General features: G+C 40.4%; 1 protein-coding gene across 4 annotated transcripts in view; it reads right to left on the bottom strand.

Moving 5' to 3' along the window:
• Positions 1-425: 425 nt before the first annotated feature.
• The window catches only part of LOC127953272 (transmembrane protease serine 9-like), a 32,948-nt gene continuing 15,676 nt past the window's right edge, over positions 426-17,697 (bottom strand). For 2 of the 4 annotated variants that reach the window (XM_052552291.1, XM_052552289.1), the window contains 9 exons: positions 9,324-9,344; positions 9,075-9,237; positions 8,705-8,973; positions 8,476-8,621; positions 7,653-7,932; positions 3,640-3,811; positions 3,300-3,556; positions 3,096-3,193; positions 426-928 (listed from right to left, as the gene is read on the bottom strand). In XM_052552291.1, the coding sequence (XP_052408251.1) occupies positions 590-928; positions 3,096-3,193; positions 3,300-3,556; positions 3,640-3,811; positions 7,653-7,932; positions 8,476-8,621; positions 8,705-8,973; positions 9,075-9,237; positions 9,324-9,344 (1,745 nt within the window). In that variant the 3' untranslated portion in view covers positions 426-589. Of the gene's footprint in view, positions 929-3,095; positions 3,194-3,299; positions 3,557-3,639; positions 3,812-7,652; positions 7,933-8,475; positions 8,622-8,704; positions 8,974-9,074; positions 9,238-9,323; positions 9,345-10,470; positions 10,579-17,697 lie in introns of those variants that run through there. The other 2 variants (XM_052552288.1, XM_052552290.1) reach the window with 2 other exon arrangements.

A 17,697-nucleotide genomic window follows, 5' to 3' on the forward strand; every position in this document is an offset into this window, starting at 1 on the left:
AACTTCTCATTAAAAATATAACAAAAAAGAGATAAAAGATAAATATACATGTTAAAAAAACAAACAAACAGACAAAAATTGTTTCACATTACACATTCACATTTATACAAAAATTATTTTCTAAACAATAATAGAATGGATATATTCGATTCTTTAATATATTTAACTACAGTTTAAGTACAGTTTGAGGTACTTGTTAGTTAAGCTACGGTAGAGTAAGTATTAGAACTGAACCAATCAAATTTCCATAAAGTGCCAAGCTGAATAAGAATCTGCTATGCATCTGCTATGGTGTAAATATAAAGAAACCAACTGGTGACAAAAATGATTAGCTATGCACTTGTTACCAGCAGTGTAAAGTCATACAGTGTAATTGTGCAGAGTAAGAACAACAGGTAGCAGCTTCATGGTCTGAGAGAACAATAGCGATCTTAAAAGTTCACATTTGTGTAGTAAACATGAATTATATGCCCCACAAAAGCTTTTTATGTTGTATGATTATGTAGTCGGTCATAGGAAGCACATTGAAGACATTTATTTGTATAAGTAGTTATATACACATTCAAAATTAATAAATCTACTCAAGGACTCAGCCTTGATGAAAGATTTTAAGAGCAGTAAGTGCAGGTAAGAGGACTGAAACAGTGAAACAGAAGGGAGATGATGTTTGTGACCCACTAGAGGCTCCCAGGGTTGAGTTGTTTGCTGCGCTTGATGTTGAACTTGTGGAGTTTGTGGCTTTTAAAGGGAAGGGACCCACAACAGATGTCAGGAATGAGGCAAAGCTGGAAGTTTTAGTGAAGACCTGGACATCTTGAGCGCGAGCAGAGCGGGATGCAGTGCTGTTGGTCAGTGTTGGTATGGTCAAAACAGCAGCATGGATCCACGACTGACCCAGCTTACACATCAGCGGACCGCCCTGATCACCCTGAGAGAGAAAGAGACAACTCTTTACTGAATGGTACAAAATCGTGTTATTTGTCAAATATTATCATTTTAATAAAATAGTTTTTGGTATATGGAAAATATCAGTGTTCTTATAATTTGACAAGAACACTGCTGTTTAAAAGTTTACTTAAAGGTACAATTTGTAAGATATTTGCGGTAAAAAATCCAAAAACCACTAGGCTAGTGTTATATATTTTGTCCAGCTGATTACTAACAATATCTCCAATGTTTTCAACTAATTGTAAATCATGAGAAAATTCCCATTCTAAACCGTGACACGGGGCAGTGCAGTCACCTGTCAATGACGTTAGTTACCCTTTGTTAACGCCTTTACTGACGTAGAAACCACATGACAACAGTGTCGTGGACAAATGCGGAAGTAGTGTCTAGCGTCCAGCAACCCACTAGCTTGCTTCAAGCAGTTCCTTATTTACTTCTTCTTGCGCATTTTATGGTGGATTGTGTTACTTATTTATGGAACATAATAACTGTTTACCGTCTGCCGCTAGTTCTGTCGAAAAGGACAGCTCCCGTAAACGTAAGCTTACGGGCCAACCAAACGAGCCAAGAAGAGTTTGGGACAAGAGGAGAGAAAGAGTGAGGATCAATATCGGTGTTGCATTTTCTAGATGGAGAGAGCTTCGCGACAAACTTCAACTAAAAAGAGATGCCGATCTCGCTTGCGTTTTACTCGACAGGTGAGTTGTTTTGATTCGTATCTTTACAGAAGACATATAACGATCAACAAGATTAGTATTATGGGGAATACATGCCAAACGTGGGGCATCGTGTCTCTAGACCCGAGGAGGATGTGTCTGATCCATAGTCTGAGCGTGTCTTTGCATTGACTTTTATGTAATCTACTCGCACAAATCGTTGAACTCATGTAAATCATCGAACTGACATTTGCTAAGAATGCCCAATTATTGTGTTTAAATGTACACGAGTGTATATATTTGTTGAGCAAGTGGTAATCACTTTCATATCGTCTGATTGATGGCCGTCAGCGGTTGGGTAGAAGACAACAAATCCCATCATTCCATGCTCCTTCTAAGCATCATCAAACCACGTGATTGTTTTGGTAGTGCGCCCTCTAGTGGCAGATCCTACAACCTGTACCTTTAAAGCCTTTATGTATAATGCATTATAAAGGGTTATTAAAGGGTGTAATGCATTATAACTATTCATAATATCCACTGTACATTATATCTTGTTGTAAATAACTGTAACCAAAATTATAATGCATCGTGTAATAATGAATTGATAAGTGTTATAATCTATTAACTGTGGTTACAATTATTCATGAGACTGTACAATGCATTATAATGTGCATTAAAGGCATAATTAATTCAGTAAAACTATTGTTTTTATTTAATGCATTACACATAAAGGCTTTAAGTGGTGCAATTAAATGTTATATTCCACAATATAGCTGTTTTGCTGTATTTTGATAAAAACAAAAAAACAAACAAACAAAAAAAAAAACATGGAAAACAAACCATGAAATCTTACAAAAAAATTAAAATCCCCAAAAGTTTAAATGAGGAGTTAATTTGCAAAAACAGATAACTCAGTTTTTACTCATTTTCAAAAAATATGTTTTTTCATTGTGTCTTCCAATTAATCCCATTCAAACTGCAGTTATTTTATTTTTGATTAAGTAAAAATAACTAAAATACAGCCTACTAACACAATGAAACACAATAAAAACATGATAACATAATAATAATAATAATAATAATAATAATAATAATAATAAAACTGAGACATCTGTTTTTACAAACAATCTCTTCAAATGTTTGTATACATTATTTGAAAATACTTTACAGTATGGTTCCATTCATTGAAATGTGTTAATTCAGTAGGTATCATGAACAATTTTAGTTTCAGCATCTATAAATGTTACTCTGTTAATTGTTATTCATATTTTTTGATTTAGCTTAATAAATGCTCTAAAAGTATTATTAATTTTAGTTAATGCTAGCCAATGTGCGTACTACTAATAATGAATGAAACCTTATTGTAAATACACTTCCTTCCCAGAAGCCTCAGTTTGCTGGTATTTAACAACTCCTTTTATTATCTGTAAGTACTTTTATTACAAAAAATAATGCAAAATGTTTTGTTTTTAAACAGAATGAACTTGCCTGCTGTAAGTTCAAGGAACTTGTACAAATACTGTTGTCTGAGGATGAGTTTCCACAACTCACAACAGAGGTCTGGTACTCCTGAAGAGTTTGAATCACTATAAAAGGAAGAAGACAAATTCAAATTAAGATGAAACATTAAACAATTATTAAAAATCTTATAAACCTCTTTAGCAGTTAACATAGTGTTTAAAGCATTCACACCTCCTCCTGCTCCTGAGCCCCATCCTGCCACCCAGCACTGAGTGTTAGCGCTGAAGGTATTGCCTCCCATGTCCACACATATAGGCTGAATGAAATTTGTGAGGTTTGGTGTGACAGCCAGCTGCAAGACTGCAACGTTGTCACCTGTGCCATTGCTGAGTGTGAGATTGGCCACTTTTATAGAGACTTCATTGGGGTTGGAGCCGTTCTGATTCAGACGTCCCAGGATCACGGTCCAGTCAGAGGCATTGGTGGATCTGAACAAAATAGGACTCTGTTGAATCAGATATTTTTGATTTCTCATCACATGTTTTTGTTTATGGTGTTTTAGTGGCATTACCTGGTAAAGCAGCTGGCAGAGCTCATGACAAAGCGTTGAGCAATCAGTGTTCCTCCACAAACATGACTGCCGTTAAACTGCAGGCTTGCCATCCAAGGCCAAACACCGGAAGAGGCGAGGGAGCTGTTTCCTCCAACGCGGGTGTTCAGCGTGGCGCTTCCACACACTACAGCTACAGTAACAAAGAGAAAGGGAATGAATGGCGTATTTTATGAGTGAAATATTTAAATATATTTTTAGTGAAATATTTTGTTCTCTTTCAAGGGAACTTCGAACTGTGTCCTCTAGGGGTGGCTATGGGGAACACCTCGTTGTGACTCGTGTCTTAAGCATACATTGAAAAAACACCAACAAGTTGGCCGGCGACAGCCCCTGAGGTTACTACCGGTGCAACTATTAATAAATAGAATTCATCTACAATGACCATTTAGTTTGAAGCGTACAGTGTAGGAGTGCATGTTTCTCGTCAGAGGCTTTGCTCTGATACCTGCAGTTCACAAGGCTTGCGTGCTGTGCTGTGTGCGTGTGTACTGAAGAGCAAGTGCGTTCATCTCTCGAGGGAGTCAGATTTTCTCTGCTGTGCTCATTAGCTGTGTCTCCACTGTCGAGCTTAAACCGGGCGTGCTAGTGCGTGCCAGGGCCAGTCGCATTTCCACTGTCACTTCCGGGCTTGATCGTGCCTCGCCGGGGCTTTCTGGGGGCCAACAGCCAGGGTTTTTTTGGACCGACAAAAACCTTTGGCCAAAGTGGGCCAGCTGGGGCTAGGGGAGTGGTTATGAACAAAGGCGGAGTTTCTCTGTGTCTGGAGAGCGTCAGCCACAGACCATTTCAGAAAGCTAACAGCTATAACACCAGCATTAAAGACTTTTTAAAATAAGTTGAGCACAAAACTCACTTTCAGTCATCATCGAATGTTTGAAATAACTTGATCTGATGTGGATTATAATCACTAAAAAAGGCAGAAATTTATAAGCGATGCAAAAAGACTGTGCACGCTAAACATTAACGTTACAAAAGTAAACATGATAAAGGCAACCACTTGGAGAAATCAGACGTCAGCTTCTTATTCTCTATCACAATCGTGAATATATTTAGTAACATATTTCATCTGTCATAAGTCTCGTCTCAAGAGTTTAGCTCCGCGTAGCCTGTCATAAAAAATATAATAATGTTTTTTGCTCGGAAGCTTATATAAAAATAGAGATATTATCATTCATTCTAAATGTGACTTATAGGCTACAAATAAAAATAAACAGACTCGACTGAATAAGTAGGCTATTTTCATAATGCTAAAGCTTTAAAAATAAGTAAATAAAATAGAAATACATTTATTTCTGTGTGACTAATTTTGAGTGCTGATAAATTAATTCATTATAATCATTGTATCACATATTCTATAGTAAAACATTGATGCTTCTGAATTTTAAATATTTAACAAAGCATGAAAAAAAATGGGCACTTTTATCATGTTTGTTTTGTGATCGCGCTAGTTCCAGTGACTTATTTCTTAGTTTTCTGATAACTTCTCTTTGTTGCTGAAATGATGGGGTTTTGTGAAGTTGTTCCTGAGAGGCGTGTAAAGGGCGTGTTTTAGTGAAGCGCAACGGTGCTTCAGGACCGACAGTGGAAATGTTGCGTTATTCTGGCCTTGGTGCCACTGGCCCGAGGCTATTAGCCCCGCCTGGCCCGTTTTAAACACTGGCTAGCACTGGTCCGACAGTGGAAACACAGATAATGTCATAGACAGCCGTCTAAAGTCCCAGGGGCAACGTCCAGTTGGTATTTAGTGCTCGCCTTGTTCTGTGCACGGTTGCATGAAACTCCTTAAGCTAAGAAATAAGGTTAAGGGTATCCTTAGTGAAACTTGGGTTGCAAGAAAAAACCCTAAGGGTTGCCTTAATGAACATAAGGCTGTTATTAAGTTTTTCCCCCTTAATTATCTAAGAGTTCCCTTAAGCGTTGCTACAAAGTCCTTAGAGACCATTTCACCTTAATAAATTTAAGGGACCAAAACAGCTCCCTTAAGTCAACTTAAACTCAAAATACGATGGCTGATTTACTGTTAATTGAAGAGGAGGAAATACCAAGGTGTGTTTTTAATGATCGTAATAATCCCTTGGAGATGATGAATGAAATATTATTATTATAATAACCACTTACAAAAACAATAATTGCCTTTTCGTCCTCTGTCCAGTTTGGTTGATTTGGGTTTGGCTTTTTGGTTCGTTGTGTTCTGTTTACTGTTAGAGGTAGTAACTATAGCAACTGCGGTGATCTTTGCCGTATGTTGTCAGAAACTACTGTGAAACGCTTAGTATAAACACTTTGGGTAAGGGTGACAGTTAAGAGGTTTCTTGCAACTCTCTTAATGAAATCCCTTACCTCAGGGATTTTTTCTCCCTCAGGGAAACCCTCACTTAAGGAGTTTCATGCAACCGGGCACTGGCCTTCACTCCCCTCAGGATGCAGTTCGAAGTTCCCTTGAAAGGGAACGTCTCAGGTTACAAATGTAATCATGGTTCCCTGAGTAGACAACGAGACAGCTTCCATCCATGCTACGGAATGCAAGCTTCAAACAAAGATGTGAATGACATGTTCTCCCGGAGCCTATTTGTTCTTTAGTCGCACCAGTAGTGACTTCAGGGGCTTTCGCCGGCCAACTTGTTGGTGTTTTTTCAATGTATGCTTCAGAGATGGGTAACAACAAGGCATTCCCCATAGCCACCCCTAGAGGACACAGTGTCTCATTCCGTATTCAGTGAACCATGGTTACATTCGTAACCCGAGATATTTTCTTTAATTCATACATAGACTGAAACAAATTATTTTAATTTGCTAGTAAATATCACAAATTATTACAAATAAACAGTAAATAACATTGAATTAAATTTAAACTTTTGAAGTAGAAAGATTAAAGGGATATTTTCTTGTAAAATGTAGTCCAATAACTTTTGTCTTGTTTACAATTTTATTTGTTACAGTTGATAGCTTAGTCTAAAAAACAACAGCACATAAACAAATAAATAAAAATAAATATGAAAATATATATTTTACAAAATTATAAAAAGGACTTCATTTTGTATGCTTAGGCTACACAGCCACAGGCCATTAGCATAGAACACAGAGTACATCAAAGAACAGGCTTTCTGGCCATTGTTCAATAAGCAGGATTTTCAAGTTCCGTTTCTACTTTTATATTGTTGATTAGCTGACAGATAATGAACTTGAGAACAAGAAGGGCTTCAGATTACAAAAATGACTGGGAATATCCCATACTCTTTTCGGGTTCAAGCCTCCAATTGATTTGAAAGAAAAATATAATTTCAACAGCTGTTTATGAATGCTAATAATCAACTTTAAGACTGAAAAAACTATTTTCATCTTTAATTCAGTGTGTTACTTGCCATCTCTTTGTGATTAATTAGGAAATTTACTATCAATTTCCGAGTGAAAATTGTTTCTACACCAATTTTTTTACACTCTTTTATTATAGTACTACAGGCAGCACAGTGAGTGTATATTAGCATTGTTTGTTGTTAGCTTTATGGATCTGATAGAGCATTTGGACATAGAAACATTGATGTGTGATGACAGACTTAACAAGTTCCTAAATTTAACATTTTAGAAACTAAATTATTTTTTTAGTTGATAAATTAATAGCTCAATAAAAATGCCTCACAATTTAGAGGAAGTCAGTTAAGGGCTTTTAAAGATTTACTGAGTGATTGAGGGAGTCTGACTCAAGTCACAAGCCTGATGGTTTTTTCATGAATTGATTTGACTGACTCTGTAAAAATAAACCGTTCATAAAATTAATTTATGTTCATTGATGAGTTTGATTGAAAATGACACTAGGAATTTTCTTCACCAGTAATATTGCTGCGTGTTTATTAAAGTAAAAGCACCATTTCCCTTTGAAATCAAGAACACATTTAAGTTCTAGGACACGTAGCTAATGGACAACGTCTATGGATGGTTTATTGGGAATGTTATTGGACTTGAAGGAATCTTACGTGCAACGGTTGTAGTTGTTGTAGTGGCGACAGTGGTTGTGGGAATGGCAGGCACACCAGTACAGCTAATTGCCAGATCACCATCGGTACCATTGGAGGTGAATGTAACAAAGCCCGGCTGGCTGGTGCTGATCTTCTCATTGATCCAGCTCTGGTACTTAGACACCCGGGCATACACACCAGGAAAGTTAGCTAAAGCACAACCATCGCCGAAGCTCACAACTCCAGACTGGACCCAGATTGAGCTCTGCTTGCTGACCATAGGCCCACCAGAGTCACCCTGTAGGATGAAGAACAGGTTAGTGACATAACCTACATATTCCGGTTGTACTTCACAGGTGTAATATATAATATGAAAGAATAATGGAAAGATCACATTCAATTATTTAATTTCACAAATAACTAATTGTGTTTATATCACACTGCTTCCCACACAAAATTTTCTCAGCTTTTATTTTGAGAAGAAGGTCCTTCACAAGTTGATCTTCATACTTGAGATCCCTTGTCATTAAAAAGTTAAAACTCACCACTCCTTGATTGTGGTACAAATGTCAGGGAAATTTTCTAAACTAGGACACATGAGTTTAATGCACGAAACAGATCCTTTACTATATTTTACTACTGTATATGCTATAATTTACTGAGTCACTGACTGTGCAGACAAGATCTCAGATATTTGAGTTTTGCAGTGTTTTGAAAATGGCTCACTTGGTTAAAATCGAAGTTTATGACACAATTCCTTATTATTGCTATTTTCACTAAAGAATATTTGCAGCCCAATAAAACTATGAAATGACCAAAATGTATGTACAGGAGTTGTTACCTGACAAGAGTCTTTCCCTCCTTCTATTAGTCCGGCACATATCATGTTGTCAGTGATTGTTGAGACTCCATAAAGACACTTACACTGCCTGTTTCCAACAACAGGCACTTGCACTTCCTGTAGATTTTGTGGTGAGGGCAGGGCAACTGTGAAAAGCATTAAATTATCAAATGTGCATCAGTACTGCAATAATATTGTCAATCAAGGTTTGTAAAACTAAAAAGCTTACCGCCTGTCTTAATGTTTCCCCATCCAGTGACCCAGCTCACAGTGCGGTTGAAGAATGTACTGCTTGATGAAGCCAGACAAACTGGTTTGATATAGTCAGTAAACGTCACCGGTGAAGACAGATGCAGAAGAGTGATGTCGTTGTCATGAGAGCTGCTACTGTAGCCTGGATGTTTTATGATTTCAGAGACACTGCTGGACACCTCGTTTGCATTTGTTCCTTCCTGTGTCTGTCGGCCCAGGTACACAGTTAGGCCAGAGGGTGAAGTACTAGAATATGGTGGAAGATCAAGTGTTAAGCATTCGCCACATCCACTGAATGACAAGTATTATTTTTTTTATAAATGAAAGGTATGGTCTATGATAGTTACTTGTCAAAGCAGTGAGCTGCAGTCAGAACCCATTCTTTGTTGATGAGTGATCCACCACAGAAATGGCGACTGTTTCTGTGAAGGCTGACCTGCCACGGCCAAGCACCAGGAGATGCATTCTGTCCTCCAACGATCCTTGTGTTGAGAGATGCTCTGCCACACACTGACAGTGACAATAGCAAATCAAACAGCTGTACACAGCAACATTTTCATTTGACTATTTAAGTTATGTGGTGAAAAACTAGTTACCATCCAGTTGTGCGTCACATCCTGGAAAACAAGAAACAAGTTCAGTTACCTTTTACTGAACCTATATATAACCTATATATGCAATATAAAAACCTTTTGCCATAAAAGAAAGAAATAGTAATGTTATTCAAAATAATACATGCTAAAATGCAGGATATTTTAAAGGTTTTTAAAAGAAATCTCAGCAAAGCTGCACTTATTTGATCATTAATCCACATTATACTGTATGAATAAAACTGTATGAAAATACAGTAAAAGCAGCAATATTGTAAAATATTACAATTTAATAATTTTCTATTGTAATGTGATTTAAAATTATATTTATTTCTGTAATAACAAAGCAGAAATTTCAGCATCATAACTCCAGTCTTTGGTGTCACATGATTCTTCAGAAATTATTCTAATATGATGATTTGCTGCTCAATTAACATTTCTTCTTCTTATTCTTATAATAAATGTTCATAACAATTATGCTGCTTGATATATTTGTGGAAGCACTACCATTGAAAAGCGAAAGTAAATACATTTATAGCATTCAAATAACTGCTGTTCCTTTATGGTTTCTATACACTGAATAATCCTTAAAAATGTATCATGGTTTCCACAAAAATATCAAGCAGAAGAAATTGATTTCAACAACCATTATTGATAAATGACCACCAATTATAACCGAGCAGCAAATGTTCATATTATAATGATTTGTGAAATTATAATGTGATCCTGAAGAGTGGAGTAATGATGCTAAATATTCTGTTTAAAATATATTACATTTTAAAATACTTTCAAATATTTCAAATATACTTTCAAACAGCTCTTTCACAATATTGCTGTTTTTACTGTTAATTACATTTACATTACATTACATTTATTCATTTAGCTGACGCTTTTATCCAAAGCGACTTACAATTGCTATATATGGCAGAGGTCGCACGCCTCTGGAGCAACTAGGGGTTAAGTGTCTTGCTCAGGGACACATTGGTGTCTCACAGTGGATTCGAACCCGGGTCTCTCACACCAAAGGCATGTGTCTTATCCACTGCGCTAACACCACCCCTTTTTTAATTACTTTTGACTGGTACAGTAGTATTATAGTTTATAAGAAAAACATTTATAAGTTAAGTATTATTTATCCAATAAAAGAGCATACCTCTCATGAGAAGAGCGATGGAAAATGCTACACTGAGTAAATGGATCATCTTCCTTGTCATCTTCATCTCAGACAACACAGCTCAGATACCTGCACCTCCACCTGCTCTTAAATACTTTGGTTAACCTGTTTCCTACACACCCACACACTCTCTCAACACATTAAAAGAAGAAACGCCCCTGACTCTCTCAGTCTGTAAACTCTTTCACTGTTCATTCGTCTTACTTATTGAGAAACCTGCAGGTCTCAGTGAGATAATGGACAGGCTGGTGACTCTTAGTAATCCGTAATTCTCACCTGTGCAAACTCTGAAATCTGAAACTGGTTTAAAATGTGTTAAAATAAGGCGTTCATTTATTGGTATTTGTTTTTTAACTTTGTGTAGATTGACTAAGGATGCTTGAGGTGCTTTAGTGTTTCTGTCAGATTTTAAAACATGCAACATCAGCAGCTCTATTCATTGGTGAAACTGTGTTGTGTGAGATTCCTTAATTTTCCCAACCTGATCTCAAGATAAACCTAACTATCAGGTGGAATTTCTGGTTGAATTTGTGCAACATCATTCATATGTAAACAATAATTTTTAGGATGATAAAGCAGCCCTAATTCTAACCAATTAATGGCCAATTCTGCTAAATGTAAAAAGGTACCAGTTGCCATGAGGATGTGTTGCAATTGCCTGTAAACTTGCAATTGTGTTCTTTTTCTATTATAACCTGCTTTCAGTGATACTGCAGAGATGAATTAGCTTAAAGTAAAATTTCAGTGACCTACAAATGTCAACCATAAAAGAGCATTTAGCTGTTACAGAAAAAAGAAGTTGTCCCTCATTCCTCTGCAAAGAAAAATTCTTTTGACTGCATGATCTAATTACAATAGCATTTTTTTCCAACAAAAGAGTGAGTCATGTACAGCAGGAATCAACTGGCACATAGCCGGAGTAAACAAGTTGAATGCTTCTCATAAAACAAGCGAAATCCATAAATAGCCAGAAGCTAATTGTGATGTAATAAAGAAACCATTTACTAATATATTTTAGGCCACATTTTTATCTCATTTTGCATGATTTGTTTTATGTTTTTATTACAAACATAATTAAAAATAGGGCTACAACAACTAATCAATCAAACTGATTATTATCATTAATGAAAATCATCGATAACTATTCTCATTATCAATTAGTCAGATCTACCCACAGTGCACAAACAACTGCAGCCGGTCGCATCAAATCACAGCACTGAATAAAGCATTTCTATGGACAAATTGCATCTACAAATATTGGAGGAAACAGAATGAGCTCCTGCAGGAAAAGTACTTGATCCAAGCTGCCATATATATGATAAATCTTTATTTTAAGCTTCAAGCTGATGCATTAGTGTAATGGCTTGCCTGTCAGGCACTTTTACAGATACGTGTGTGATTCCTTGGTACAGAAAACTTTTAGTTAATGGTCATATCCTTATCTGTAAATGTCACAAATTCATGCAAGCCTTTCTATTTTTACATAAAGGCCCGCCCTGACAGTCTGCATTAAGTTTAAAGTTTCTTTAAACTTTAAGGTTCATTAAGTTTCTTACTGAAAGAGCGTCAGTGCAGTGGGTGCGTGCGTTAAACAGATGGAACACAGAGAGGTGAGGGAGACAATTTTCAGCGCAAAAACATTCATTGTCCTGAAATATCTATTGTTTAACATTTATATTTAGGTTTAAAAGTCAACATGCAGTGCAAGTAATTTATGAGAGTAGGAACTGTGAAGGACAGCAGCATGTTGCAAAAAATTTGGGACACTGTGCAAATTGTGAGTAAAAAAGGAATGGAATAATTTACAAATCTCATAAACTTATATTGTATTCACAATAGAATATATATAACATTTCAAATGTTGAAAGTGAGACATTTTGAGATGTCATGCCAAATATTGGCTCATTTTGGATTTCATGAGAGCTCCACACATTCCAAAAAAGTTGGGACAGGTACTGTAGCAATAGGAGGCCGGAAAAGTTAAATGTACATATAAGGAACAGCTGGAGGACCAATTCAATTCCCCCAATGCTGCGGCGAGAAATAGTGGAGCAATATCAGAAAGGAGTTTCTCAGAGAAAAATTGCAAATAGTTTTAAGTTATCATCATCTACAGTGCATAATATCATCCAAAGATTCAGAGAATCTGGAACAATTTCTGTGTGTAAGTTTCAAGGACGGAAAACCATACTGGATGGCGATGATCTTCGGGCCCTTAGATGGCACTGCATCACATACAGGAATGCTACTTTAATGGAAATCACAACCTGGGCTCAGGAATATTCCAGAAAACATTGTTGGTGAACACAATCCACCGTGCCATTTGCTGTTGCTGTCTAAAAATCTATAGGTCAAAAAAGAAGCCATATCTAAACATGATCCAGAAGCGCAGGCATTTTTCAACATCATGGTCAAATCCCACACCACGCCCAGATAAGTGGTTCTCTGTACCAGAGAAAACACACTTTTCTTGGCGTTAAGTCTTAACAACAGCTCTTTTATGTGAGCGAGAATGAACCTACCAACACCAATTCTTCCTCTGGCCTTGCACTCTCACCCCACAATTTCACGATGGTTCAGCATTGAGGTGAGATTGATCATGATCCAGAAGCGCAGGCATTTTTCAACATCATGGTCGAATCCCACACCACGCCCAGATAAGTGGTTCTCTGTACCAGAGAAAACACACTTCTGGGCAGTAACTGAGAGAAGCGCTCGCTGGAGACCGCTTCGCCCTGGAACACCGACAGCATTGGCAGATCAGTCTCCTGAGGGCACTGAGGAGAGACGGGCACAGTGTAATGGCCCTCAGAGGGGAAATGGCCCTCAAGAAGTCCTAGGCCTTAGGCATCAGGATATTTACGACGAAGACTATCCAGCGAAAATGACGGTCCACAGAACTGCCTTTCACTAGAAGCCTTCGGCCTGGTAGCGCCACTCTGAATCTAGACTCTGCGGAGTATGAGAAGTGACACCCCCACCATGAGGGGCTGGAAAACGGTAGGGTTGTGAGAACTAGAACGATTTCTAGATCTAGGGAACATCTGCTTGCTCTCGCCCAAAAATTCTCTTGACTGAAGCTTTGACATAATGGAGCTCATCAGTGGACAAACAACACTAAAGGGAGAAGTCGTGGACTAATGGTTAGAGAGTCGGACTCGCAATCGAAGGGTTGTGAGTTTGAGTCTCGGGCCAACAGGAATTGTGGGTGGGGGGAGTGATGTACAGGGCTCCATGACTTAGGTGCCCTTGAGCAAGGCACTGAACCCCCAACTGCTCCCAGGGCGCCGCAGCATAAATGGCTGCCCACTGCTCCGGGTGTGTGTGTGTGTGTGTGTGTGTGTGTGTGTGGGTTAAATGCAGAGCACAAATTCTGAGTATGGTTCACCATACTATGGCTGAATGTCACGTCACTTTCCCTTTCACTTTCACTAAATAAGACTCACAAAATAATATTAACACACACACAGAGCACTTGCTGGAAGATAGAAGGCTATATGCCGGCTTGGCCGCACGTGCCATGATTGTTCTCTGCCTGCCCCGACTCTGATTGCCTTCTCTGAACTCTGTCTGACTGCCGGCTGATCTCTCTCCTGGTTAAGGTTCTATCTATGTCATGATCCTAGCTCTCTTTTTCTTTCCTCCCTACCTGCCTCGCCAGATTATTCCTCTAAGACTCGCTAATGCTGTATGTCTTGTCCCCTGTTGTTGTCTTAGTACTAGTCCTGTCTGTCTGGGGTGCCGAGAGTGTGAGCCTAGAAGTGTTGCTGCTGCTCGTCTCCTGACCTGCCGATCTCTCCCTACTGTGCTGTTGCGGAGCTGTCCGTACTGATTCCGCCTGGGCGGCCGGTGGTTTTTTGCTTTCTCCTTTTTAAACGAGTCAAGTTTTTGGTTCCAGTTTTTTTACCTTTGGGACTCTTTTTGTTTCTTTACAAATATTTTCAAGCTCCTGTGTTTCATTCATTAAAGACTTTATCTGCTCCGCGAATTGCTCTCTCTGGTCCTCCTCGAGGTCTGGAGTCTGCTCTACTGGCTTTGCTGCCCGCCGATCACCTTCCACTCCCCTCCTCTGAACCTGATCCTTATATCCTCTACGGAGCGAGAGCGAAGAGTTATAAATCGCCTCTGCATGTATTGCGCTTCACCTGCGCATTTTGTCGCCGTGTGTCCGTTAAAAGACAGAGCTCGTCAGTAAGTGGAGGGCTACTGGCGAGCGCAAACACTCTGGTCACTCCTGCACCACCTTCACGATTCATCGTCATTGGCCTGGTTCCTCTACCTCATGCAGGGCCCTGATTGACTCTGGGGCCGAGGGCAATTTCGTGGATGAGTCATGGGCTCGCGCACAAGGTATTCCCCTGAAGGAGTTGGACGCACCCTCTCCCCTATTTGCTCTAGACGGAAGCTCTCTCCCGAGGGTTAACCATGAAACTCCACCCTTAACACTCACTATCTCCGGTAACCACCGTGAGACCAATTCCTTTTTTAACTTTTTATTCCCCATATTTCCCAGTAGTTTTAGGACATCCCTGGCATATACAGCACAATACCCAGATTAAGTGGATAAAGGGTACCATTCTCTCTTGGAATGTTTCTTGTCATGTTAACTGTTTAACCTCTGCTATTCCTCCTGTATCCTCTGTCTCTAGGGTTAGGGTTAGGGTTATACAGCACAATACCCAGATTAAGTGGATAAAGGGTACCATTCTCTCTTGGAATGTTTCTTGTCATGTTAACTGTTTAACCTCTGCTATTCCTCCTGTATCCTCTGTCTCTGTTTTTCAGGAAGACCCAGGTGATTTGTCTGGGGTGCCGGAGGAGTATCACGATCTGCGGATGGTTTTCAGCAGTTCTCGGGCCGCTTCTCTCCCCCCTCACCGTCCCTATGACTGTAGCATCGACCTTCTCCCGGGCACTACGCCACCTCGTGGTAGATTGTATTCCCTTTCTAGCCCCGAACGCAAAGCTCTTGAGAAATATCTGTCGGAGTCCCTGGACGCAGGTACCATAGTTCCCTCATCCTCTTCCGCGGGCGCTGGGTTCTTCTTCGTTAAGAAGAAGGATGGTTCTTTGCGCCCCTGCATAGACTATCGGGGCCTTGATGAAATAACTATTAAGAACCGTTATCCATTACCCCTCATGTCATCTGCCTTTGAGGTCTTGCAGGGCGCCAAATTCTTCACGAAGTTGGACCTTCACAACGCCTATCATTTGATTCGCATAAGGGAGAGGGATGAATGGAAGACCGCATTTAACACTCCCCTCGGGGACTTTGAATATCGCGTTCTCCCGTTCGGTCTTGTAAACGCCCCCACTGTCTTTCAGGCGTTGGTCAATGATGTCCTTAGAGACATGCTCAATATTTTTGTTTTCGTTTATCTCGATGATATTCTTATTTTCTCGCCCTCCCTCCAGGTGCACGTCCAGCAGGTTTGCCGCGTTCTTCAGAGGCTTCTCAAGAATAAACTGTTCGTCAAGGCTGAGAAATGCTGTTTCCACACGTGCTCAGTCACCTTTTTGGGGTCAGTCATTTAAGGGGAGGGCATTAGCATGGACACCGCTAAGGTTAAGGCAGTTATTAATTGGCCAGTCCCTGATTCTCGTGTCACCTTGCAGCGATTCTTGGGGTTCGCTAATTTTTACCAACGCTATATTTGTAACTTCAGTCAGGTCGCCGCGCCTCTAACCACCCTTACTTCTGTCAAGTGCTTTTGACTGTCTTAAAACCCTTTTCACGTCCGCTCCCATCCTTATGACCCCCGACCCCTCCAGACAGTTCATTGTCGAGGTTGACGCATCCGAGGTAGGCGTTGGAGCCAGACTCTCCCAGCGATCCGCCTCCGATGGTCAGATCCACCCCTGTGCTTATTTCTCACATTGGTTATCTCCCTCTGAGCATAATTACAACATGGGCAATCGTGAATTACTCGCCATCCGCCTGGCGCTAGGTGAATGGCGTCAGTGGCTAGAGGGTTCCTGTGTTCCTTTCATTGTATGGACGGATCACAGGAACCTCGAATATATTCGTTCCGCCAGGAGGATGAGTGCCCGCCAGGCTCGTCTGGTGGCCCTCCTGCGAACGGGATACTTGTCGTTTTGTAGACGCCTGCACCGTGTGTGCACAGACTAAGTCTGGGAACTCCCCTCCAGCCGGCCTCCTCAGACCCCCTCCCCATTCCCTCACGCCCTTGGTCCCATAACGCTTTAGATTTCATTTCGGTTCTTCCCCAGTAGGCCGGTAACACCGTTATCCTCACTGTCATTGACCGTTTCTCTAAGGCAGCCCATTTTATTCCATTATCCAAACTCCCCTCCCCTCCGCCAAAGAGACCACCCAGATTGTTGTAGAAAATGTTTTAAGCTACATGGTCTTCCTTCTGATGTTGTCTCTGATAGAGGTCCCCAATTCACGTTGCAGTTTTGGAATGAATTCTGCCGTTTAATCAGAGCATCCGGTTTCCATCTTCAGACTAATGGTCAGGCCAAACGAGCCAATCAAACCATCAGCCGTATGTTACGTAGCCTTGCGTTTCGCCAACCGACATCGTTGTCTGAACAGTTCCCCTGGGTTGAATATGCTCATAATTCGCTCTTGTCCTCTGTCACCAGGCTATCCCCTTTTCAACCGAGTCTCGGTTATCAGCCACCCTTGTTCTCGTGCAAATGCTGAAAGCATACGTCAGTGCTGTAAGCATACCTGGCGGAGAGTCAGATCCGTGCTTTGCCGTTCTAGAGACCGGACCCTATGAGTCGCTAATCGCCGCCGAGTCAAGAGCCCTAGATATATTTGCGGTCAGAGGGTTTGGCTGTCTACTCTTAACCTGCCCCTCCAGTCGGTCTCACGCAAGTTGGCCCCCCGTTTCGTTGGTCCGTTTCGAATTTCTACAATTATCAGTCCTGTCGTGCTCCGCCTCCAACTCCCTACCAATCTCCGTCGTGTCCATCCTGTTTTTCATGTGTCTAGCATTAAGCCGGTTATCCCCCCCCCCCCCGGAGATCGAGGGATCGCCTCGGGGGGTCAGCAGTACTTAGTGGACTGGGAGGGTTATGGTCCGGAGGAGAGAAGTTGGATCACCTCCCGGGATGTTCTGGACCGTTCGCTTATTGATGATTTCCTCCGCTCCCGCCAGGCTTCCCCCTCGGGAGGGCCAGGAGGCGCTCGTTGAGGTGGGGGCACTGTCATGACCCTGACTCTCTTTTTCTTTC

This window comes from Carassius gibelio, chromosome B3 (assembly GCF_023724105.1).
Source record: "Carassius gibelio isolate Cgi1373 ecotype wild population from Czech Republic chromosome B3, carGib1.2-hapl.c, whole genome shotgun sequence".
In the NCBI taxonomy this organism is placed as follows: domain Eukaryota; kingdom Metazoa; phylum Chordata; class Actinopteri; order Cypriniformes; family Cyprinidae; genus Carassius; species Carassius gibelio.